The sequence below is a fragment of the Podarcis filfolensis genome, assembly GCF_964270895.1.
Source record: "Podarcis filfolensis genome assembly, chromosome: 11".
NCBI classification, from domain to species: domain Eukaryota; kingdom Metazoa; phylum Chordata; class Lepidosauria; order Squamata; family Lacertidae; genus Podarcis; species Podarcis filfolensis.
In genome coordinates, this window is record NC_139613.1 from 25423924 (window position 1) to 25442099 (window position 18176).

General features: G+C 40.3%; 1 protein-coding gene across 2 annotated transcripts in view; it reads left to right on the forward strand.

The window, feature by feature from the left end:
* CWC27 (CWC27 spliceosome associated cyclophilin) overlaps positions 1–18176 on the forward strand; it is a 121485-nt gene that overhangs the window by 12630 nt on the left and 90679 nt on the right. For both annotated transcript variants that reach the window (XM_083576199.1, XM_083576200.1), the window contains exon 10: positions 1528–1682. In XM_083576199.1, coding sequence (XP_083432325.1) covers positions 1528–1682 — 155 coding nt within the window. The remainder of the gene's footprint in view (positions 1–1527; positions 1683–18176) is intronic.

An 18176-nucleotide genomic window follows, 5' to 3' on the forward strand; every position in this document is an offset into this window, starting at 1 on the left:
TCTGCTCATTCTAGTTGTTGTTTAGTTGTGTCTGACTCTTCGTGACCCCATGGACCAGAGCACACCAGGCATTCCTGTCTTCCACTGCCTCCCGCAGTTTAGTCAAACTCATGCTGGTAGCTTCGAGAACACTATCCAGCCATCTCGTCCTCTGTCGTCCCCTTCTCCTTGTGCCCTCAATCTTTCCCAACGTCAGGGTCTTTTCCAGGGAGTCTTCTCTTCTCATGAGGTGGCCAAAGTATTGGAGCCTAAGCTCATTATATTAGCAGGGCTTTAAATACTGTTCACCCCTTCAAAAGTTACAAGGCGGGCATACAGCTTCGTTTCCAGTTGGTGCATGTCATAGAATAATAGAATTGTAGAGTTTGAAAGGACCCTGGGGGTCATCCAGTCCAACCCCGGGCAATGCAGGAATCTCAACTAAAGCATCCAATACAGATGTCCTGTAGCTTCCTACTGAAAACCTGTTAACTTTTCATATCACAGATTTTTTGGGGTTGTTGGTGTTCTTTTGTCTGGCTTTTGTTTTGTTTTAGCATAAGAGTGCCCCTCCAGACAGTGATAACATTGGGGAAGCATTGCGGAACAACTAATAAAGCCGAATGCTCTGCATACAAGTTCTCTATAAATTCATTACTAACGCGCCAATGACATGTTACATAAATGACCATCAAAAACCAAATACTGGTCCGGAGAGGCCTCTGTGTATGTAGGTCCTTCACATCTAGATCTTGTGGTGTATAGGTCCTGTGGATTTGGCCTTTGAGCATTGGGCTCCCCTTTTGCATACGGGCTGCAGGCATAAATTATACCTCACAGATGTTGAGTGGGATGGTGCACGAATACAATCCCGCTCTCCAACTTTGTATATACTGTAATCTAGATGTCTGCACAGTGCTGAGGAATAAGATGAGATTATAGTGATGTAGAAAATGAAAGAAAAAGGCTGCTTTGAACCAGCTTGGTTTGAGTATTGGTTCAAGTATGGTGGAGAACAGGAAACCATATTCTGTCACATTTTAAAAAACTGGAGTGTAGTGATTCTACTAGATCCTAGGAGACCAGGGCTCAAATCCCCACTGCTCCATGAAGCTCACTGGGTGACCTTTAGCCAATCCCTATCTCTCAGCCTAACCTACCTCACAGGGTTATTGGGAGAATAAAATGGGGAGATGGTGAAACCATGTACTCATTTGCTACCTCTAGCCCCTTGGAGAAAAGATAGAATAACAACAACAACAATAATGAATAATAACAATAATAACAATAGTAGTAGTAATAATAATAATAATAATAATAATAATAATAATAATAATAATATAGAACAGGAGTTTTAACTACTTCTTGAGAAGAGCTTAAAATGATTAGAAATCTCTTTTCTTCATGTAAGTATCACATTGTTTTAGACAGTTGTGTTCTCCAATGTCTATTGTCTTTGAAATACTCTTCCTCTGATGAACTGAAGTTGTCATGTGTATGAAGAGCAGTGAATGGATATTTTATCAAACCAGCCTATTTGCTTGGCAGGAAGAGGGTGCATATGGTGAGGAAGATGAAGAAATTGATAGTGATGAGAAGCATCAAATGAAAGAACGCATTGTGAAGAAGTTAAAGAAAGATGCTGATCTAACAGCTCAAAAACCAACTAAAGAGAAGGAAATGGAGAAGAAAAGTAGCCGCAGGTGGGTAATGCATTATTTTGAGCTTGAGTGTAGTAAAATAACATTTTCAAATATTCCACCATTGACACTCAAATAAAATGCTGAGTAAATTGATCTTAAGTTTGTTCCTCAGATGATTTTTTTGGTTAACATTTTTAGAGGAGCATCTCTTCATATTTTCATTCTTCTCTCTGGCCCTGCCATAGAAAGCTTTTGAGTAGCTGCATATATGTATACTGTGAGTGATATTGCTGAAGTAGCCAAACCAGTGTCAAGCCTGCACAAAAAAAGGATATATCAGCAGGCTTGTGGGAACACTGCAGTTTGCAGAAGTACAAAAACTACTCAGGAGAAGAAACACAGCCCAGGGTGAGAGGCAATAATGACCCCAGTGAGGACTGAGCATGCTCATTGGCCGTGGAATGCTGATCGTTGCAGTGGGGAACGGGTGGAAATCTAGAGTGGGAGAGGAAAAATGAAATGGAAAGGCTGGAATTCTGAACAGAGAGCACGCCACACTACAACACTTGTTTGCAGATCTCATTTGCAAGCATACATTTTTATTTTTCTAGATAGTTGTTACTATGAAGTAATAAGCAAAACCTGGGTGTTTCTGACCTCAGTAGCAAAGTGCTTATTAACCTTGTGTGTGTAAAGAGTATTATCATAATGTCATTTGCTTGGCTTATGGTTTATCATATATTATAAGCTATTAGCTGATTATAGAAGTCGGCCCAGATCCATGAGTTAGCGCCACAGCAAAGAAACTTCCAGGATATACCTTCGATGTGCCATTTGCCGTGTAGTTGACACAAGGTATCTTATTGGTAGAACTGGTTAGGGTGGTGCTTTTTAATTAGTAATGGTTACCATCTTCGTGTGCTTAGTGTGCAAAGCTTTTGGGCAGATTGAATGGGCCCACCTGGGAACCAGCTGTGTTAGTGCAAGAGTCCATGCCTGGCATGTGGTAATACTAACCTGTTGGACATGGGTGCTTATAGATGTAATCCACATACCTTGCCCTGGAAGGCAGAGGAGTGTTTGCAGAAGTCTGTTTATTTCTCTGTCTGTTGAGAAACCTTCACAACGTTAAAGCATATACAGTGGTACCTCGGGTTAAGTACTTAATTCGTTCCGGAGGTCCGTTCTTAACCTGAAACTGTTCTTAACCTGAAGCACCACTTTAGCTAATGGGGCCTCCTGCTGCCGCCGTGCCGCCGGAGCACGATTTCTGTTCTCATCCTGAAGCAAAGTTCTTAACCCGAGGTACTATTTCTGGGTTAGTGGAGTCTGTAACCTGAAGCGTATGTAACCTGAAGTGTATGTAACCCGAGGTACCACTGTACTAAGCAGAAATGTACAGCACGCACAGGCCCAAGCTCTTCTCGCACAACCATAACACTTAGCACAGTTCACCAAATAATCAAAATGTTTCTTACTTATGACATTTCCTACTAGTGATTTCTCTTGGCAAAATTTTGTGAAGGGCAGGTAACACCCTTTTTTGACATCTTTGAATTGTTATGAGTTTTTGATTAAATACCTCTCTTACTCAAGGAATATCACAGTGTTTTCTTTTTGTTTGTTACAGCTTTGCTAAGATCTTTCACGTTGTTCTGGTGAACCCAGACCATAGCCTCTAGCTATTGACTAGATAATAAATACTAACTTGTACACTTCCATAGTAATCACAGGTGCAATATGCTTTTCACAGCATTGCACATCCACCATTTTTATACAGCTGTACTTGAGACAGTGCTCTGTTTCTAACTTTTGTTTTTTGGTGAGTGTTTTTATTTTAAAAAAGAACTTACAGCCTACCTAATTTTAAAAAGAAATTCAAAGTGGCTAACAGATCCCAAATCTCACAATCCCTGTATCTGACCCAGTCAGAAAACCAGCATGATTAGCACAACCCTATATCAATTACAATAATTACTTCCTAAAGGGCTACTAAAACAAGAACATCAGCAATACTGTATACCAGAAAAATGATCAGCCAAAAAACCTTTTTAAACTGCCATGGTTTTAAAAGCCACCTGAAACAATACACGTGAGCCCAGGGCCAAGCTGGGGCAGGCTAGGAAAATTTTGGACTAGGAAAAATATGCAGTGATTGAGTTTGGGTAAAAAATAAAAAATAAATCCAAGTACATGTGACTGGAATGTCATGTGTAGTTTTGCCATAAGAGCAATTTTGTTTTTGTTTTTTAAACACTATTTTGACATCTGCTAGTTCTTTTAGACCATATGTGATCTATTTAAATGTGCTCTCGGTTCCAATTTGGCTTTAATACTTAAGGTATCTGTTGCATGGCCACACAGTTTATTAAGATACGTTGTATTGTACGTACCTCAGTCATTTTCTCTTTCTAAGTTTACCCAGTCTATTTTAGTTGTTATTTTTGTTGTTGTTAATTTAGTATAGTTCTTCCTAGGTGTTTAATTTCAGCATTTGGTATGCTACAGCCTAAATACCACTTCTTTAAATCTTTTGAAAATCTATGTTTCTAATCTCAAAAGTATGGTGTGATAAAAGCAATTGCTGCAGTTCTTAATGTCACTTCTTAGATATTAGCAGCGAGTTCTGTTTCATTTGAAAACTGTATTAGCCCCCTAAGCAGTGGCAATCCAATTACGTATGCACTGGAGGGTGTGTATATGGAATCAAAGATATAAAAATCAAAGTACTCATAATTTACAGCGAAGCAGTAGCTTTTCTACTAAAAGTAAAATCATAGGCTGAGAGTCAAAATATTTATCCATTCCTTCTAAATTTCCTTTTAATAATTTTTTTAAGTCACTTTTTTCCTGGACATGTTTCATCAGCAGACAAACTTTTAAAATAGAAGAAATATACATTTTAATATTTCTGTATTCTCCTGTTCTAACATGGCATTCACAATGGTCTTCTATTCAATAAGATGATCGTGTCCTGTCCCCTCATCTCCTTATTAGTTTCAGCAGAATTTCTGCCTCCGAACTCCCAGTCCTTTCACTAGGCTCAGAGGCAGGGAGTTATGAATTCAACAGGGATCTGTTGATTCCACCAAAACAAAAATTTAATGTGTTTTGCCAAACAGTTTGACCACTCTTTAAATCAAATGAATAAGCTCTGAAGAATCTCCTTCTGGCTGCTTAGGACCTGTTTTTAAAGTAGCAGCACTCAAATCTTCCTCTAAAACATTTCACTTATTTGTATCTAATTTATTAATGTGCCCTCCTTTCCACAGTGCCTTCGTTAAATATTGTGGGTTAGTCAAATAAGCCACAGTTATCAGCTTATATAATTAATTATGCAAGCCACTGAAGTATCTGTTATGCTTGGCAAAGCCTGTCACATCGTACTACAGACTTCATTTGGTAATTGGAAACTGAACTTCATGTCATCTTATTTCAAGATGACTCTTGCTTTATACAGATGTGCTGGAAGCTGGCGATACAGCACATTCCCCAGAGAGAGTTTCAAGGATGCTGATTCAAGCATGCGTTGATCAAAGCATGCAGTGAATCATAGGTCTGGGGTGTCAACAGCCACAGAATGGAATCCATGGTGTATGACTTCAGTGGGAGGTTCAGGGAATGTTTTGTCAAACATCTGATAGCTATCAAATTTTTCATTTCATCTGAAAGTTAGATCAGCAAGTGTTGAAATGTTAAGTACTTTATTTGGAATAGCAGCTTATATTTAAGATGGCACTTAACAGCAAGCCTGGTGCAATGGTCAGACCCTGTGCAAATCAAATGCACAAAATAAAACAACTGCTGTTTGCTTCTGGCTGTTCACGAGGGAGCCGTTCTACACTGCTAAGAATTGTGAGTTTCAGGGCAACTGCTTGTTTCGGTCTGGTACAGAAAAGACATACAGTGGTACCTCAGTTTACGAACTTAATCTGTTCCTGAAGTTTGTTCTTAAACGGAAACCGTTCTTAAACCGAGGTGTGCTTTCCCTAATGAGGCCTTCTGCCACCAGTGCCCTTCCACTGTTCGGCTTCTGTTCTTAGACTGAGGTAAAGTTTGCAAACCGCGACACTTCTTCTGGTTTTGCGGAGTTCGTAAACCAAATAGTTCGTAAACAGGGTTGTTCTTAAACCGAGGTATCACTGTACTCCATGTCTTACATTGAAGGTCTCATAAATAGGTGAACTATTTATTTTCTGTTTGAAGCACCTTGGAAGCAGCAAACACCAAGAATTGGATGCTCACTTCAGTACGATCTTCATGAGACACTTGTGCTTCGGTTTGCCACCCATCCTAGTACACAAATCTATTTTCTTCTTGGTTATCCACTCCAAGTACAAAATTTAACACGAGAAACCACCCTAATTCTGATGTGTCAGCACTGGAGTTTTGGGGATTGTTTGGGCACAGTGCTAAGCCCTCTACCATGGATAAACAAATGTACCTGCATATGTGTTGCGGTATGCAATGCAAGTTGCCCTACTTTCCTCCTCTTCCATTCTTCCGGCAGGGAAACAAATCCTAAAGTTTTCTAGCGTTTATGTCTGAATTAGCACTTGTGGTTTGTTGCACTTCAGTCAAGGCAGATCGGAAGCAGGGCCGGATTTAGGTTTGATGAGGCCCCAAGCTACTGAAGGTAATGGGGCCCTTTATATGTCCAGCTGTCCTTTGTCAACAACAAATTGTCGCTGTTTTTGTGTTGAATGTATGCTATATGGTAATTTATGGACCTAATAGGTATCTAAAGCCATTTTATTTGTTTTTTATCTTATATTTTGGAAATGTACATCCAGTTTTCTTCCTTTATTTTTTTGGGGGGCCCCAAGAGAGTGGGGCCCTAAGCTATAGCTTGTTTAGCTTATACATAAATCCAGCACTGATCAGAAGCTATGGTTTGTTCCCAGTTGCATGCGTTTGAGAGAAATAAACCACAAGTGCTGGTTCAGATGTACTGCTAAACTAGCCCCTCCATGGTTTGTTTCTGCATTGGAGGAAATGGGGAACTGGTGGCGGAGAAGCACTTAAGCTGCATGCACAAGGACACAGTTCATGCACAGACTTACTTAACCATGGTTTGTGGCTTAGCATTGTGCCCAAGTGTGGCCTTTGTAAAGAGTCTTGAGTACAATAGGTATCGAGTGTTGGACTGGAATTGGGGAAATCTGGGTTTGTAGCTACTCAGCCATGAAGCTTGCTAGGTGACCTTGGAACAGTTGCCACTGCTCAGCAGAACCTACTACATTGGGATATTGTGATGATAAAAGGGCAGGGTGGAAAACCCCTGCAAAGTAAAGGAAGACATAAGCCTCAAGTTGGTGCTAGAATGTAGTCGTCGATCTTGTAATGTTTGCCAGTGCATTTCAGCAAAAGTCTTTCCAGGGATCATTAAAGCAAATCCCACACTGTCCTCTTTTAATCGATCATTAAAAGTTTCATTCAAGCCTTTGCCCTGTAGGTGGAGCTCACATGCCACAAATTTATGGCTTGATTCTTCTGCTGTTTGTTGATATGGCAGTCCCTAAGCTCAGCTGAAGTATGTAAGAGCAGGGAGGTGGTGATTGCTAACAACAGATGATAAAATAAAGGCTTTACAGTTTATGACAATATTTTGTAAGACTGTGGCCAGCCTACACAATATTGTGTTTCTTCAAAGGTTTGTAAAGTAGGATTGCAACATTTTAATTGGTCCATTAATAGGCAGGGACCAGTTTTCTTAAAAGGCCCTCACTCATTTTAAAGTCACAGTTTTTGTTTGTTTTTAGGCTATTTTGGTTTGAGCAATGCATTAAGAAATAAAAATAAAAATGCATTTCTTTTTTTAAGCATTGACTGTCTCCTTAGCTTTTGTTATTTCACACACTTACTTCAGCATCTCTGAAAGGTTTAGTGAAAGATCATTTATTTATATTTTGTTTAAAGTTAATTAAAAGCAGCATGGAGCAGTTGTGTCTTCGCTGGGATACATTCACTATCCCTTGCCCCTCTGTTGCTTCTAGGCAACACACTCTGACTGAAAAATAAATGAATGTTGCTCTGTCCCCCTCTACCACTGTTCAGTGGCAGCAGCTGGTGAATACTATGTTCTGTCCCCCTCCAACATCTGCCAAGTTCCATGGAAATTTATCTTTCCAAACAAATTTTCCTTTGGAAATCTTTATTCAGAGCCAAGTCCACACATGGAGAGAACTGTGCATGCACAGTGCAATCCAATATATGTCTACTCATAAGTAAGCACCACTGAGTTCAGTGAAAACTTATGCCTGTGTGAATGTGTACAGGGTTGCAGTCAAAAGGGTTAGATGGTTTTTTTCTCTCAGCCTTTGCAGGGCTGAAAGACAAGCAGATTGTAAGGTCAAAAGTAACTTGCTTATAGAGTTTACACAAAGAGCCCCATACTTTAAACCTGTGTTTTCTCCAGTGTAGGAATGGGATTTAAAGAATTAATGAATTCAGGTTCTAGAAACTGGAAAATGTTGCAATTCTAAATGCACAGCTTATATATATGCGTATGTGTGTTTAAAATATCTCTGTAGTGAACACCATTTAATTCACATTTCAATCTTGTTTAAGAAATGAATGGATATCTGATTCAGTGACTAATTAGCTAATCAAATTATATCTGTGATCTAAGCGCTTCTATAAGACAACCTTTAAAACTGCATTCTTTAATTGGTTCATGGAGGCGTTTTTTGGAAACTGAAAGCATGAATCACAGTAAACAAATGATGCAGATGTGGGGGAGGGAGAATTCTCCACCCCCCCCAAGTATCATTTCACTGTTTGAATACAACTATGTCTTGCGGTGCTAAAACATACTGCTTTTAGGGAACCCAATTTATTATAGGTAGAGTCTCTTGTAAAAATCTTCCCATAAAAGGTAACATCATTTTGATTCTGAGCTTCTGCTATTGCTGTTGTTGTTATTATTTATTTTCATGCAACTGTATATCTAATTGTGGTTCCACAACTACGTAAGCAGAATAGATAACACAAATATTCCAATATAGTGGCACAAGTTAATCAGACTTATGACGTTGTTCAGGATAGTAGAAAGCCAACTACTACTCTTTAAGCAGAGGCTTGACAACCATATGTCAGGAGTGCTCTGATGGTGTTTCCTGCTTGGCAGGGGGTTGGACTCGATGGCCCTTGTGGTCTCTTCCAACTCTATGATTCTATGATACTATGACTTACGTTAAAAAAGGAAAAAATGTATTGGTCGATAAAACAAGCAGAAATTATTATTTAAAGGCCTTTGAAAGAGTAAAGTATTTGATGGCTTTTTTAAAAATGCAGAGAAAGAAGGACATAGCACAGCAGATTTCTGCAAATGTGGAATCTCTGCTTCAAAAGCCCGGCCATGGGTTTCTTGTCAGTCTGATCCCCCAAGTTTTAGAAATTCCCTGTTGTTAAAGGTGAAGTTGATAATGGTGAAAATCTGTGTGCTTTCACATCACCCTGTTCCTTCCCCTGCAACTGTTTTCAAAGAGTTGTAAGGAGCACTTGCTCACTGAAACAGTCTGATTCAAACAGACTCACAAAATGAGTTGCTGGAAGTCAAAACATGGCGTATACTTGAAGCCTATTGGAATGCGCCATTGCTTTTCCATCTGTTATTGCTAAATGGTAAATTTGAGGTGAATTGATGATTCCTCCCCCTCCCCCAAATATTCCAATGCCTGTTTAAAATATTGTAAAGATCAGGTCGCTAGATAATTCCTAGAGAAAGTAGGTTGAGTGTGTACATTTGGGGAGATACCTACAGGATCTCTCAGTAGTAAAATTCACCAGCTTATTCTTGATCTCACCATCATCAAGAAAGGGTAGCGAGTGTTGGAGGGGAAGCAATGCCATAAGCAACCATAACTATGCCAAGTGCAAACCATATCTTGTGCACTTCCCCCCATTGCTATTTGATCAAACAAAAAATGCAATTTACAGGGCAGTCATGTTTTTTATTGGTAATCATGATATTCATAAACTGTTGCAATAAATATACAATAAATTACACAATGAACATTATACTGTTTGTTTAACACCAACAGCTGGGGCAAATATTGCGCCCAGTTGTGGGATATGGGTTGCACCACCCGAGCTAAGCTGCCAATGGGAAGGGAAGTATCATATCTGAACAGCATCAAGGGAGGCTATGTCAACAAATCACCATCAACAAAGCGTTTGGGTTCTGTTTTTGTTTTGTTTTTTAAAAAAGTTCTCATGTTGCTCTTCTGCACTGTTAATTTCCAGTAGTCATTAATGAATGAATACATTTTTCCCCTTCTACGTTCGATAAAGCATGAACATAAACGGAAAAATGACGGGACTAGCATATTTAATCTTGTTAGCAGGGATTATCCTGCGTAACCCAATTTGTATTTTGCCTCACTCATGTTGGTGGGCTGATTATATTTATAAAATATGACAGTGTTTTCCCCAGTTTACTCTGTGTGAAGTCACTAGCTGTGCTTTCAAAATGTTTATTATTTCAATTTCTTTCAAAATTTGAAACGTGGCCATTACTGCATCTGTATGTGGTATTTGCTGTTGTCATGTATAACCTTCTCTTTCTGGAAGCTCAGCGGGCTAATTGGTCAGCAATTTCAGTCTTTTTTCTTAATGGGTGGTTATGAATTGTTAGGCAGCTATGGCATAAAGATGATATCCCGGTTCATACATTCACTGAGCCTATACCCTGTTTTTGTGGAGATGGAGCCCTTTGTTCCAACAATATATTTTGTTGATTAGTGTTCCCTGTGACTACTTGATCACATATGAATCTCATACTCTCCAACATTTCTCCGATGAAAATAGGGACATCCCATTTCATAATGACAATTTTACTATTTATACCCCACACAACTTACTGGGTTGTCCCAGCCGCTCTGGGCAGCTTCCAACATATATAAAAACATAATTACACATTAAACATTAAAAAAACTCCCCTGCCTTCAGATTTATTCTAAAGGTTGTAAAGTTACTTATCTCCTTGGCTCAGCGGTCAGATAACTCCATACCCTCCCACATAGGGACATCCTAAGGAAAAGTGGGACATTCCGGGATCAAGAAACCAGGACAGCTTCTCTAAATCAGGGACGTCCCTGGAAAATAGGGACACTTTGAGGGTCTTTAATCTTCCCCGTCAAGAAACAGTTTGTTTAAAGTGCCTGAGATAGGATTATAGGTAGCTGCAGTGCTTTTTTTTCCTAAAAAAATGTTTATAGGCACTCTCATTTTCCTACTCATCTTGAAATACTGCCCCTCAATGAGGCCAAACTTAGAGTCACAAAATTTTTAGGGGTATGCGTCCCCCCAGAAGAAAGCGCTGGGTAGCTGCCTTACACTGAGTCAGGGCTGGGTCCATTTAGCTCACCAAATAATCTTTTTTATTTTTTTAAATGGTCTGTTGTCTTCTGTTTGTTTGTTTGACTGGCTGACTTCTTCAAATTATATTTTTGCAAATGCTAAAAGACCAGTTTTGTTTGCGTTTAGATCCATTTTAGACTTTTGTTTATCCATGTGGGAACATCCAAATGAGACAGCAACCTCACTAATGAAGCAACAACATTTGAAAGGAATTGTGCAGTGTAATCCTGTACATATTTACTCAGAAATAAACCCCACTGTATTCAGTAGAGCTTACTTCCAGGCAAACGCATATAGTACTACATCCAGATTTTCACTTTTGTTGTACAGTATTTGAGGCTGGAAACCCCATTACGTTTCACTTACCCTGTTCCTGAAGATATGTACTCCTTTGAAAACAAGGCATCTAGGACTAATTAGATTTAGGTCACATTCACAGTGTACATTTGAAGCACATAGCTTCCCACAAAGAATTCAGGGTACTTTGGGTTGTAAAGGGTGCTGGGAATTATAGCTATGTTAAGCATAAACTCTCCTGTCAACCTAGCAGTTCGAAAGGATGTCAAAGTGCAAGTAGATAAATCGGTATCGCTCTGGCGGGAAGGTAAATGGTGTTTCCGTGCGCTGCTCTGGTTCACCGGAAGCGGCTTAGTCAAGCTGGCCACATGACTGGGAAGCTGTACGCCGGCTCCCTCGGCCAATAAAGCGAGATGAGCGCCGCAACCCCAGAGTCGGTCACGACTGGACCTAACGGTCAGGGGTCCCTTTACCTTTACCTTTAAGCATAAACTACTTTAAATTAGAGTTGCCATATTTCAAAATGTGAAAATCCGGACACAAAAGTTGTTGAGCTTTTTATTTTTAATTGATCTCAAATAATCTTTGGAAAAAATAGTTTTGAGCTATTTTTGAGGAAAATAAAACTACACTTCCGACATGGGTTGCCATACGTCTGGCTTTTCTTGGACATTTAGGCGATTCCCACTCAGGCACTGTTTAAGAGGGCTGAAATTCTGGACGTATGGCAGCCCTGTTTAAATGCTATGTATTGATACGGCCTTAGAGATTCTGAGCAGTTATCAGCAAAGAGTCTTGTAGCACCTAAAGGCTAACAAGATTTTATTATGGAATAAGCTTTCATGAGTACGTTTCATCTGGTGTGAGATATAATGCTATCAGATATGAAACTAGTCATATAAAACTTACTGCTCTAACCCAGCAGCACAGGTCTGTGGGCCCAGTGGGTTGGGTTTTTTTTTTTTTTTTTTTTTGCTATTTCCTCTAAGGTAGAGTTGAGGTTGGGACACCTTGGGTGCATGTGTGCCTGATTTGAAGAACTGGAATTTTTACGTTCTTCAAACATCTTTCGTTCATCCTTAGTCTGTGGCTTATTTAGTGGTGCCAAGCAGAGCATAATAGCTTTTAAACACTGTCCAACACCATCTCCTTTCCCTTACTAATATTTAGGTGCAAGTTGTTCTCTGAGCACCATGTAGATACTTTTTGAACCTCCCCCCTGTACGCTGTTTAGGAAAAATGACTTTGGCAATTGCATCCACCATTTTGGCTTTAGGTATGATCCCCAGTAGATAACATAAGTTGCGGGCTTGCTGTATTTTAAACGCAGGATATTATGCATATCCTGCATTGAAATTTTCTCCAGAAATGTATGTTATTAATATTGTAACACTGGAGGAGCCTTGCTGGATCAGAGCAGTTTTCTATTATCTCAGTGGCCACACAGATGTCTATGGAAGGTCCACGTGAGTTCAATAGGCCAGTCTCACTCATGGACCATGGCAAAATTATCTGTTTTGCAGCTCTGAAATAGTAGTTTTTCTCTTCATTGTTTCTAGATTGCTTGGGATCCTCTGTGTTTCATTGCTCATAGAAATTTTGTTTTATTACCTATAAAGTACTGCGTTGTGCATTTACACTTTGGGGTAATCTGTAAGTTAGCTCTCTTTGTTTGGTGTTGAAGGTGAGATTTAACTAATCTTTAAGCTCTGAATTAGTTGCCTGAGAAGATTGAGATTGTGGTACTCTGTATTAACCAGTGGGCTGTTATTTATACTGTGGTGCGTTGTGAGGGAGAATCAGGCTTTGCTCTGGGCCATGCTTCCTGTGTTGTCCTCCAGAATCAATTAGATGCAGTATTCATTATCGTATTGTGATGGCACCAAGGGGCTGAAGGGCACATTGTTTTGCTAGCCACTGTACAAATACAGGACAGGAGGATAATCCCCAGCCTAAAGCACTGACAAATAAGATGGACAAAAGGAGAAAGGGGAAAAGATTAACATACAACTAGAGTAAATAAAAAGAGGGGATGCTGGGGTTTTTGAGTTCCAGATTCTCGTAGGCTCTTCCCCTACCCTTTCTGTTTAACCCTTTACATTCATTATTTCAGTGTCCATGTAATTTATTTTGAGAATTGCAGCCCAGAGCTCTCAGATGGACTAATGAGATATCAAAATTCTTGGGGAACATTTTAGATGTAAAACCATAAAAACGGCTTTCCGAATATGCTACTTGTACGTTTAAACAGCAAAGCATCTATAAGGCCTGGGCAAATAACAAGCTCTGTTTTTGTTGTCACTTTAATTGTATTCTTTTGGTCACCACCCACATCACTTACCTTATTAAGCAGCGAATGATAGCTATTTATTCTTTATGGTTGCAATCCAAGCTACGCAACTAGTTCTAGGAGGTGGGGGGTGGCGGCTTTGGAATTCTGCTTCTTAAATAGTAACGCTTCCTGCCACATGGGAAGCCAATTTTGAAACTGAGGGCAGTTCTCAAAAAAGTTTGATATACAAAGAATAAGCCCTACTGTATCAGACCCAAAATCTTGCATCTTGTTTCCTAAGGAAACCGACTGGATGCCACTAGGAAGTCCACAAATGGAGCCTTAAAGCAGAAGTACTTCCTGCTATTGCTTCCCAATAAATGTTCCATATAGCAGTCCACCCTTTGCACTGTTTAGGGGGGTAGTGAATTGGGTGCCCAGCCCTTCCATTGGCTTCCATCTGCAGAGTAAAGCCAACACGAGCCACTCTGGGGTTAGGACTTTACACTAGGTGTCACTGATAGCCTTAGTTTCCATGAATTTTCATAGTTTCATATCCTTTTAAGACTGTCTAATCTGGTATCCATTGCTTCCTCTTATGACCGTGAAATAAAGTACTGTACATGTTTTGTGAAGAAGTGCTTCCTCTTCTCTATCTACTTTCTGCAAATACTTCTAGTTTCCTGATCATTCTGGCTACCCTTTTCTACATCTTACGGAGCTGTAGATGGGGCAACAAGAAATGTAGCCAATAGGTGGTAGTCCAATAAGTTTTATTTAGAGTAGAACCCATTGAACTTGATTGGCCTAAAAACCTTGTTATGTCCATTAATTTCAGTGGGCCTACTCTTGAGTAAAACATAGTTGCATACCATCCAGTTTTACAAATCTGACCACATCATAGTTACTCTGAGGGCAATGTAACACAGTCAGTTTTATTTTCAGCTTGTTTTCTAATAGTCCCTCAGAAAAAGTAAACAAATCTTCATTGGGTGTGCTGATGGTAGTTTTTTGGAAAACCATCAAATGTTTGGATTGAGCCAAAGATGAGTAGTTTTTTTGCTGTTGTCTCAAGACTATAGCATGACCTGGAGAAGAGTTTGAAATGCAGTGTTTCTCTTGATCAAAGCTTTTGAGACCAGCTAAGGTGATGTGGTTAGGTTTTTATGATGTTGGTTTATAGGAACTACAGTTTTGATTCTATTGTTTTTAATGTTACAAGGCACCTGAGGCCTGTCAAAACATGGGGCAAAAATTGATGGCGTAAACAAAAACAAGGTTCATATGTTTGCTCACATCACTCTTTTCATCATAAGGTTGGAAAGATTTTGCATCTGTTCGTTGGAGAAATAGACATCAGTATTCTGTCAGGCTGAAAGTAGCTCAGAATGTTTGTGTCTGACTCATAAGTAGAAACAGGTAAAAACTTGGGGATTACCATTGCGGTTGACCTCAAGGCACATGGTGCCGTTCTGCTACTGAAGTTGAGTGAGTCAGGCTCTGAGCATTGCCTAGAGGAGAGACAACGTGAAAACCACATGTAGGTCATTCTGTGCTCTTTAAAGGAAGAGCAGGGTACAAGCGGATTCAATAAAGGAAGTATCTGTGCTGCATTACAAATATTTAGCCATCTAACTGCTTTCCTGCAAGCTTATTTTCCCCCGCTTTAGTTGCTCCAGGACCTTTCTAGCATGTCGTAATGATGCTGCCATTAAGCTCACATTTTTGTTAGCAGTTTTGGTTTGATTATGGTGTGTGGAAGGAACACCTGTGTTTTACTGCGTGGTGAAGCATACTTCATTACAAAAAGGGAACAGTTGTGATGTTTGCTTTACCCTCCAAAACTCATCCACTTCCCCTTGTTACGGCTCTAGGGTCTGCTACACATTAACTTGAGTGCCTTATGTTCCTGAACATCTGGGAGAGTAGGAGTGACCGGGGGTGGGGGGTGGGCAGCAGAAGTGAGTTGACTTCCGATGGTCAAAGTTGCTCTTTAGACATGCTATACCTTTTCAGCGGCTGAGTCAGTTCCCTTTGAAATATCACATTGTTCCAGGAATCCTTTATTTCAAAAACATACTGTACAAGTTTTGAAGAAATATCTCCTCTTGGCCCCCATTTAGCTGCTTGCTAAACTACATGACTATACTTTGTCCATGAATATTAACTTAATTGCATGATTTATTCTTTCACAGTACTGTACATTTGTCTGTCTCTCCCCCCTTCCCCCATTATTGGGCAGTGGGGAATCTCAGCCATGCTCTTCATGTAGAGTGCATGATTGACAGGACCTTGAAAAGAGACTATAGTATATTAAACACAAGCACAGATTGTTTAGGCGCAAAAACTGTATCCCAGCATTGAGATTTTTATTGGCTCAGCTTCAAAGCATGTTAATAGGTATAGTCTTGGCCTGAGACAAAGGCTTGATTGTTACAGTGGTATATTTCATCCTGCTGCTACTTGGCAAAAGCCAGTGCACTTTTAAAGTGAAATTTGTGCGTGCACTTGTCTAGTCACCTGGAAAAAAAGGATACTTAGCTTACCCGTGAAAATGCAGCTAGTATGGTAGAAGGTGAGAATGTGTAATCCTTATTATGCAGTAGATTGTTAATGCCATATGGAGGGAAAATATATCATTTCAAAGCACTACAATGCTCTTGATTGTTTAGCTGTACATTCAGTTTCTTTAGTATATCTGGAAGGATTTAGTAAAGGGTCCTTGCGTGCATTTCTTAAGTGCCAAACTTTTATCCTCCTCCTTGCTCCTGTTTCAGTGGAGTTGAGTTAACATGGAAGTATGCACTTTGGGGTTTTTTGCACCTTTAGCTATGGGTAGAAGCACAGAAATGTGGAGAGGGCTTTTTTATTTGGTTAATCTTTGTATCTGTGCCAAGATGCAAAGCGCTGTATATTCATTCGAACCATCAGAAGCATAGGACTGTTTTAATGAGTTGCCTCCGTCCCTTAGTTTTGCTCTTAATGCTTTTTGAATGCACAGCAGATTTAGTATGATAAATAACCTAAATATATTTGTGCTTTGGTTGTCAGCACCGTTGTTTGAGGGGGGTTATATCAGTTCCTAGTCAGGCACATAAATTTAAGCAGGATGAAATATAGGCAGAACTAGTGGCCAGCTCTAGCTGAAAATATAAGGAAGGTGGTATTGGCTATAATCCAATAGTGGGCATTAGTCAGTGTTTGAGGCATAAATGGAGAACCTGTGGCTCTCCAGATATTGTTACTCAAACTTTCATCATCCCAACCAGCATGGTTGTCAGGGCTGGTTCAGATGCAGATAAGTACACAATATGCAGAATTTGGCAGTGTAGTTAATTCTTTATTCAAGAAAACGGCATACAGCTCAGCAATACTTTCCAACAGGACTTGCCCCTATAGAGCAGTTGCCAGGACAGTCCTTGCCCTCTACTTCCTCTAGGTCTCCTTCTCTCCTGGATGTTTCCCAAACACCCTCAAACTACGTCAGGGCACCTGTAATCTCTCTTCTGCTGTATGCATCACCCTGCGTGTCCTTGAAGTCAAGGGGGGAGGGGAACTTGTTGCAAACTCCTGGGATTCTCCTGTAGTCTTTTGTCTGAGCTGCTCCCTGTCACAGGCTGTCCTTGCTCACCAAAGCCCGTTGCTTCTTCAGCATCCAACCACTCCTCCCGCCTCCCCCCTTCTCCCTCTGACCTCAGTGTCCCACCAACAATCCCTGGACTCTGAGCCTTTCTCCTCTGTGGCTTCCCTTGGGGGTCCCCCAGCTGGTACCTCACATCACTCCTCATCATCTAGCTAGTCCCTGACAATGGCCCAACGGCCAGGGATTATGGGAGTTGAAGTCCAACATCATCTGTAGGCCCACAGTTGATCACCCCTGATTTAAGAGGTGCTGGTTGGAGTACAGGATCTCTGGCTCAAGGTCAGAGTTGAGCCAGTAGTTAGATATTGCACCAAGGTAGTGCAGCAGTAGCTCCATATATATTTTAGTGATAGGGAAAATTGTGTCCGCACATCAGTGCTTCTCCCATCCCCTGAACTAGATGTCAGCAAGGTGAAAAGTGGTTGGAATGTGGCTGCTAAGGGCACACACCTCAAAAGAACTCAGTATAGCAAATGGTCAAAGCCTCTGACCCATATTTGAAAGAACAGGGTAAAGCAGGAGCTGAGCTTGCTCAGCAGCATTTGATCAGGAATTCTTTCTTTCTTTCTTTCTTTCTTTCTTTCTTTCTTTCTTTCTTTCTTTCTAGCACCCTTTCTAATGCTTTTGAGATCTCTAGATGCTACCTCTTCATTTTCTTCCATTTGCACCTTTCCCATGAAGCTTTTGGCACAACTTAGATTGTAACTAAGCCGAAGTATGTGCAACCTTATGGAATTCTGTTTTCGCCCCTGTTTACTGCTTTGCTTCTATTTCCTTTCCTTTCCTCCATATCTCTGGGGTCAGATCATACCTAGTAAGCACCTTGGGGTAGGGTCCTGTCCTCTTGCAGTAAATAAATAACAAGTTCAAATAGCCCAGACATGTGCTTTTCCTCTCTGCCTAGGCTGGTAATTTTTTAATACTCCCCACCCCCACCCCTTTCTTGATCCAGGAAGCTTGAAAGTGACCAAGTATTTCT